This window comes from Poecilia latipinna, unplaced genomic scaffold (assembly GCF_001443285.1).
Source record: "Poecilia latipinna isolate Pla-1442-1.1 unplaced genomic scaffold, P_latipinna-1.0 Scaffold1380, whole genome shotgun sequence".
NCBI lineage: Eukaryota > Metazoa > Chordata > Actinopteri > Cyprinodontiformes > Poeciliidae > Poecilia > Poecilia latipinna.
The window spans coordinates 137,790-146,103 of record NW_015113996.1 but is presented as its reverse complement, the minus strand read 5'-3'; the positions used below and the strand labels follow the sequence as shown (position 1 = coordinate 146,103).

Here is an 8,314-nt window from a genome sequence, read left to right as displayed (position 1 = left end):
AAACAACAAAACGAATGAAACAAACTCCTTTCTCCCCTTTTGCCATTTTTTTTTTTTTACAATTTCAATGAAACAGCTTCAGCTCAGACAGAATTAAAGAATATGGCGTTATATATGCCCCACTTTACTGAGAAAAAAAAAATCCAATGAGATGTTTTTACTACTTAAGGCATTTTCTACATCGCAGAGCTCTGAAGGATGGCAGGGTATGAAACAGTCTTATTTCCCTCTCAGCTCGATGTTTAGTGCTTCCCTCCTGCCAAGTCTTCCCAGTGTTTCAGTCAGAGCCTTTATACTGGGAGCATTAACACTGTGGAGAGACCAGATATGATCTCAATTCATGTATCCAACATAATTCCTGAACTGAGTTAACCATGCATGTTATTACATAGATAAAGACACTCCATAGTGAACATTTCAGCCTTAGCCAGAGGGACGTGGCGGTACTTTTAAGAGCTTCTTGGGGCTGCATTGTGATTTATTGACTCTGTACTAAGAGAGTGCACCGGTTCGTACGGCGAAGAGAGCCAAAGTGAAAGAGGCCTTTAAGCTCAGACTTCAGATAAAACACAGTGTAAGCCATCTCTTTGAGTTTTATTTTGAACATCCTGGATTAAAAAAAAAAAAAGACAACTCAGAAAGTTGAGTTGTATATCAAAAGCTCCTTTACGAAACTATTGTTGATATGGTTTAAATGGCTTTGAATCGTGATATTTATGGTAAGTGTCTTGTGTCAAATTAATCTTCCGCGCTCAAATCAGAACACTTCAGAGAGACTGAGGCGCAAAAGTAATGTTAAAATTGAGAGAGCGGTGGCTTACTTCTCCCCCTCTTCCATGCGATTATATAACTTGATCTAAAAGAACAAACCTTTTTTTTGTCAAAAACTGACACTGCGTATAATTGTTTATGCCTGCTAACTTACACAGGCACACTTATGGTTCCTGACATAATGAAAATAAAGTCTTGCTTACATTTTAAGCGAGCGACCAGGAGCCTTTTAAGTGTCTCGTTTGCGCAGATAAAACAAAGGACACTCAGCCTTATTGGTCTCGGCCTCTCTCGTCCTTTCGACAGGCCACCTGCCGCGCCGCTCCACACCCCACAAACTTTGTGTGAAATCGTCTGGGCAGAGCTTTCCCTGGCAGCGTCAGCGCCATCTCTGCGTGCGTAAGGACAGATTCGGCACCTTAGCGCCGTAATCCGCGGCTCTGACTCTTCTCCAAACGGACGCCGCCGCGGAGACGTCCTCGGAGCGGCGGAGCGGTCGGCACCGAAGGCGCGATGTACATATCGGCGATTTTAAGCAGTGTAAAGTAGTTCCTATCAAAGTTCCATGCTGTTCTCATTCTGTTTGATGTGCAAGGTGATCAAAAGCGCAATATTAAGGCAATTCCCCCTTACTAGAGCCAATTAACTGAAGCCAATTATGTGAATAATTAGAGCCATCTGTTCCTCCTAAAAATAAAAAAAGAAAAAAAAAGAAAACAGAGGCTAAACTCCATACATCTGAAGTGGCTTCAAGAATCACCTCTTAATTTGCTAGTTCTGAGCTGAGATGTTACAGCAGCAATCTGGAAGCAGAGATAAATTAGCTAAAAGAAAAGAAATAAGGAGTCACTCTGACAAAAAGAAAAAAAGAGTTAGTTGCTATGCTATGCATGAGGGCAGTAACTTGAATGAAAACCTTAAAAAGTGAGTTCTTGTACAAAAAAAGTGACTCTCTTGCTGGTGTTGAGGTGTTTTACTGATTCACCGTCACATGGTTTGGTTATTTTTGGAGTGCAGATGGTGAGCCTGCAGGGGTCAACCCATCCCATGCCCTAATACTTGCTCATACTGCTTGCAGTATAGCAAGTAATACAGAATGGGACAGAGCAACATGAATCATCGAGAAGTGAGATGCATCATTCATAATTTTGTAGCCGGATTCTGAACTCTTTGATCTGCTGATACCGCTTCTTTTTTTTTTTTTTTTCGCACAGCCAGGCCAGTGTGCAGTCCCATTGCAATGATGTCCATTTATTGCAATAGGTTGGAAAATGGCGAATACAGCTAAAGCAAATTTGATAAACCATACCTATGTCAAACTGTGAATGTAATATAAGCTAAAACATCACTTGTGATATTGTCCTTGTTATTCATTTATTTATTTTCACATATTTTCAGCAACACGGGGATATTGCAGATCCTCTCTATAACTTCCCTTCCGTCGTCCTTGAATGGAACTTATCTATTATAAAAAAAAAATTCTTTAACATGAATTCAAAATATTCAACAAATGTGTCAAAATTAAAAATCATGACAAAAAAATCATTGATTTATCATCAGATGTGCTGAATTGTTCAATCATGTAATAGTTCATAATAGTTCATTGTTAAAACAGAGCAGCCTTATCAGGCCCAGATCATGGATGATGTCACAAGGTGTGTGAAGGGCGATTTTCCGTAACAGATCAAGAATTTCCACTCAAAAGGATCAAACAAAGCAACATTGTTGTAATGTCTTCCACCTTCCTGTTATCTGCTGAAGCCCGGCTCTCTGTTTGGTGATGTAAATGAACAGCTAACATATTGCTTTACAAAATGGTGTCGGTTCAATAAACTTCTTACAGTTTCTGCGATTCCTCCGACATTTTTTTAACAACTTGTGCAGAAAATGGATGAATCTTTTACCTGCAGTAACAACTTCCACACCTAAGGGTGTTTTACCTAACAATGAAACAAAGCAGCTGACGTCTGGTTTGATTTTAGCTGTAGTTTTAAGCTGAATGACATCTTGAAGTAAAAATGTGCAGGGAATGCTGACCTTAGCTGACATCAGGTTCATGTTATGAATAATGTAATATCTTAAGTCAAAATGATCCACTATGTATGTATTCTGTCCATTTGCATCATGCTCAAGTAAGTGGCACACTGAAAAGCTTTGTGCATCTTTCCCAAAATGATTTTGGACTCTATCATTTTGGCCGTACAAGAACATAAACACACTTTTCTTTTCCACTTGGGAAATTGTTATTCTACTTAAGTTGAGTATTTCCTATTTGCCCCCTCTAGAAAATACACTCGGTTGCCATCTCTACAATATTTCCGTTCTGTCGTCTCCGTTTTAGCGAGCCGTCAGTAATCACAGCAGTTGCAGATGAAAGCCTTTGTCCGTCTCTGTCACGTCTCTGAAATGGTTTCAATCTCCTGTCCTTTCAGAAAGTGACAGCTTTGCACATTCTCGCATCCGTTTGCAAATTTTTTTGTGTGTGTGTGATTCAATCCATCCAAACAACCATAAAAAGAGAGGCCTGTTAGAGTGACCTCTGAGGATGACGGAGCCTCTGTCACTGATGGACACAGACCCTGAGAAAACTAGCGGCATAGCGATTTCCAATAGAGATCCACACAGCCGACACACTTCAGCCGCCCCCCGAGGCGATCCGTCTGCTGGTAGCCGATTGTCAACAGGGAAATGGAACCAACTCCGTGGCATCTGAAACTCCTCTTGAGCCGCTTGTGCACCACATGCCAAGCGGCCAACACGCAGTGATGTCTTGTTTTTTACGAAGCTTTGAAGAGACGCACGACACTTTGCTCCACGCACCGAGCTGTCATCAGCGTCTGAGAAGAGGAAGCGTGTATGGACAAACTGTGGTCAGTCGATAAAGCTAGCTTGAAGTTTTCTTCTTGTTTTTCTTGCTCAAAATGAAAAAGTCAATGTTTTATTTATTTGTAATAATGAAATAACCTCAGAGGATAATCGTTGGAATGTATGTTATTGTAATTTAGATGCTAGTACTGGAAACCTTACTTAATATTCCAGTAACAGATCAAACAGCACGAAACCTTTGACCTCCTCAGTTCTTTTTTTTGTTGTTGTTTTAAAGTTGTGGCTCCTGCAAATTAGACTTCTTTGTGCGTTGTCCATTTATACCATATTTATAGCTTGCTCTCTCAAAAAATGGTCTGTTTTTGCTTTTGCCATAAACTCAAATAAATGCTTCAGATCATACAAATCGGCTTTTCTAATGAAGGTAATCTGAGTAAATGCATAAATTATGACTGTTAATAGAGAAGGGAAAAGCTATCCAAACAAACCTCGCTCTATGAAAAAAAGAAATTGCTTCCTGAGCCTAACAACCGGTAATTGGACATTCCTGCCCACAATGCGTAGAACTATTGTTCTGGGTTTGTGACCTTTCCCAGACTGACAGAAACCAGTGACTTTGATTCTCACCTGTTTGTGAATTTCTTATGTTATACTGCCAGACAGCTCAGGTTATCTTTGCCATTTATTACATTTTGTTTGATAATGAAACCAAATGTAAGGTTGAGGATAATTTTTTACAGTACTGCATACTTGTTTATTTTTTTAACAAAAAGGAACATAATTTATTCTGTATTATGCAAATGACTAAACAACACAGTCACATTCAGATGCTGTAAGTGGCTCATCATCTCATATTACTTCTTCCTCACATTACCCTGTCAGGTCATAGTGGTAATTTTAACAAATATGTAAACACATTATTTTCCAATAAAAGTTTCATACTGCTTGGTAGTCGTTAGGGTGTCTCAAAGAAACATCACTTCACGTAAGAACTGTTTGATGTAACTTTTCTTCTTTTTTTTTGTAAAGTTTTGAATCTATAACTTTTTAAAACCTTAGAGTACCTTGATGGTGATAACTAGTCTCTGCAGTCATTCTTCTGCTCACACAGTGAAGTTTGTACTTTCTATACTGTACTTCCTTTGGACCAAAATATTCTATGCTTTCCTGTCCTCCGGCTGGGGGTTGAAGGTCACGTGTTGGTGGGGGGTGATGGAACACACAATTACACTAATGACACCTCATCAAAAATGGCCTCCTGATCCTGCATCAGAATGAAGGCGTTCGTCATATTAATTAGACAGCTTACTACGGGACGGCTTTATTTGTGTGCAGCACACTGAACCACGGATCCCCACAGTTTGATGGCTCTATACATGAATAAGTCATATCCCAAAGCTATCCATATTTCATCAAACATCCTCATCTATAATGGAGGCCGTTCTCTGGCTCGTGCCCTCACCTGATGGGGGCCGTCTCATCGCCCTTGTCCAGCCACTCTTGCGGCGGGATGATGTACATGCACCATAAACCCCAGTTGTAGCCGTGGGCGGCGTTGGCATACTGCTGCACCTCGAAGGTGTTGTACTTGATGTTGTCGATGGCAGGGAGAATAATGCGCGTGTGATCCTCCTTCATCCGGGTCAGAATGGGTTCAGCCCTTTGGAAAGGAAGGAGATGACACCATGTTAAGAGTTGACCTGTTTTTAATGACTCATGCAGAAGCTTCATAGCGGTTCGCTGCTCGGGAAGTTGCAGTGTGGTGCTCACTTTAGTTCTGCTGTGTAGAGGTTTGGGCTGTTGCTATGACTACAGACCTTGTAGACAGTCAAGACTGACACGTTGAGTAAAGTCAGGGAAGGTTTTACATGTTTTAAAACAAAGGCGAATAATGAGTACATCTAGATGACTGGATATATTTGTGTTAGTCAAGGTTTAGTCACACTGCCTACCACTGTTATAGCAACGCCTGGTTAAGTCGGGTAGAAAATTGTAAATGAAAGCATTACGGCATTTTTTTTAACCATTCAGTTCAATTTAAAAAATACTTTATTTATACTTTATTATTCCCTAAAGGAAATAACCAGTTGCTGTAACTTACATTACTCCCATTTCTTCTACGAATTATTTTAGAGCACAAGTGTCAAAGTCGAGTTTGACTGGATGTCTCTTTAGGTGGCCCTCTAGACTCTAAAGGGACACATACATAAAACAATCAAGATAACACTTTATAAGGCACCATTGAGGACCTTCATAATCTTGATATGGCTCAAAATGAAAATTATTTTGACACACCTACAAGAAGGAAGTCATGCAGTGATCAACGTTCCAGTGTTTCTGAAGATGCCTCTGACTGAAGATACTATGGTGTAAGACAGTTTGATGAAGATGACGCTTAGTGTTTCCTGCAATGTTGATATCCAGAGGATGACTCTCCAGGACAAGGCTGACAGAATCAAATAGTTGCTCCTGAAATCTAAGATCACCTCCTTTGTTTTGCTCACATTAAAGAGCATAAGTCCACCAGCTCTCTGTCCTCGGCTTTTTGTCCCTCTCTTCTGCACCGGATGATTGCAGAATTGTCAGAGTATTTCTGTGGAAATGCTGCAGGAAGTCTGAGGTGTAACTAGTGAAAATGAGTCCTGAGAATCTAATCCCCTATGGTGCTCCTGTGTTTGCTGGCCACCTGGTGAGAAACGCGACTCTTCAGTCTCACAAACTGTGATTTGTTTGTGAGACTGCGGGATGTTGAGTCCAACCTAGCTTTTTTCCCCCATTGAACAAATGGAAAGGCTGGCTTTTTGTAACATTTTCAGTGAGAGATGCGACTGTGATAAGCAGTTACTTTTCAGGGGTTTGTTTTTTATTTTTGTTACACATCTTGGCCAGGGGTGCCAATAAATGTGAAGAGCACTTCAGACATCACTGATGAACTTTTGATTATTTCTATTTTTAATATCCTTATCTGATCCCAGGTATCAGCACGTTGTAATGCCAAGCGCCGCCCTGAACCTTTACACACGAGTTGTGTGGCCTGACTAGTAAATGGAAGAAAATGTAAGTTTTGTACAGCCAGAAACATAATTAATTTATAAGGGAAAAATCTTAACATCCTAAGATTAATGCTTATTTGTGTTGGGACAAAATACCTGTTGTCGAGAAAAAGAGACAACAAGAGAAAGGTAACAGTTTGTTATTTTACTCCTCCTCGAAGCTTGCAAGTTTTGAATTATAGATATAAGAGTGAATTTAATAATTTAGTCAAGTAATAAATTGCAATCTTGTAGAACCCAATGTCCGTTTTGTCCTGGGGTGTGGTTAGTGGTGGTGAGAATGAACACGGGACCCAGATGATGGCGATGATGATGAAGATGATTTAATAAGGGAGCTCAAACACAGTCCAACACAGGCGGCACGGCAGAGAGTTAGCGCACAGCTAATACTGGTAGCAACTGAAAAACTGAGGACTGAAAGAGAGAGCTAACCAACACAGGACTTTACAGTACGACTGTGATGGCAGGCGGACAAACGACAAATGACATTCGACGAGGATCCGACAAGAGACAAAGACAACAATAGGTGGACTAAAATACACAGAATAAGAAAACATATTGTATAGACTAACTAATAAAAACAAATGGTTTATTTGTCAAACATTCCTTTAGATTTACATTTTTTATGAGTTTTTCCTCAAAATAACAAAAATTGGATCACAAAACCCCTCTCAGGGTATGTAATCATGACTGGGCAGTAACTCGATTTACTGAATTCTAAAGAAATTTACCAAGTCAAAGAAAATGTGCCCACAGTTCAAATGGAAATGGGCCCTCGGCACCGTTGGCTCTCTCAGAAAGTTTGCATAGATGGCCATTTATTAAAGAAGAAAGAAACAGTATTTCCTCTGTGGAAATGCTAACTCTACTCCTTTCTCCAAAAGGTTCATTTTACCAGCTCATCTCAGTGAAGCCAGGCCTTGAAATGCAGTGACAGATGGACGGACCTTCCAGCCATCTGCTAAGTTCCTAAGTTTCAAACCGTTTCCAGCTACACACCCAATCAAACCATTCTGCCACCAGTCAACTTCCTTATAAATGTAAAATCTAACACCTGTAAGCCTCTAACCTGCATCTATGAAGTTTATTGTTTAAAGAAGAAAAAACTATTTTGAAAGTTGAGAGAGCAAAACACACCAATTTGTACATTTGCTCTCTCATTTCGATATGCTTAAGAAAATGTTTTTTTTTTCTTTTTCAAAAAGCTCCTCTTCTTTTGAGCTTCTCTTTATTCAGTACATCATTAGCAATAGCAGCAGTCGGTTTGTTAACTGACCCTTCAGAGGCAATGCTGCAGCACTGTCAGAAATGTGATGCTTTTGAGAATTAATTATCTACATTTGATGTCTGCGTCTCTTGGTTTCTCATCAGCACCGCAAGCTGTGCAGTAACCTCCTTCAGCTATTTAAAACTACTTCTTAGGCCAAGAATTCATTAAGCTACACAAGTGCTTCTTGCACAAACTTGTTAAAGCTAACGCTGAAAAACGATCTAGAAACAAACTCCCCTTGCGTGGAATATAAACACACAATCAAAAGAAATGGACCCAGTCTGACTTTGCTTAATTTATATATATATATATATATATATATATATATATATATATATATATATATATATATATATATATATATATATATATATATATATATATATAAGAAAGT

The 8,314-nt window shown here is 39.5% G+C and overlaps 1 protein-coding gene across 2 annotated transcripts in view; it reads right to left on the bottom strand.

Annotated features, from left to right (window-relative positions):
* LOC106962167 (polypeptide N-acetylgalactosaminyltransferase 9-like) overlaps positions 1–8,314 on the bottom strand; it is a 97,002-nt gene that overhangs the window by 8,898 nt on the left and 79,790 nt on the right. For both annotated transcript variants that reach the window (XM_015056399.1, XM_015056400.1), the window contains one exon: positions 5,060–5,257. In XM_015056399.1, coding sequence (XP_014911885.1) covers positions 5,060–5,257 — 198 coding nt within the window. The remainder of the gene's footprint in view (positions 1–5,059; positions 5,258–8,314) is intronic.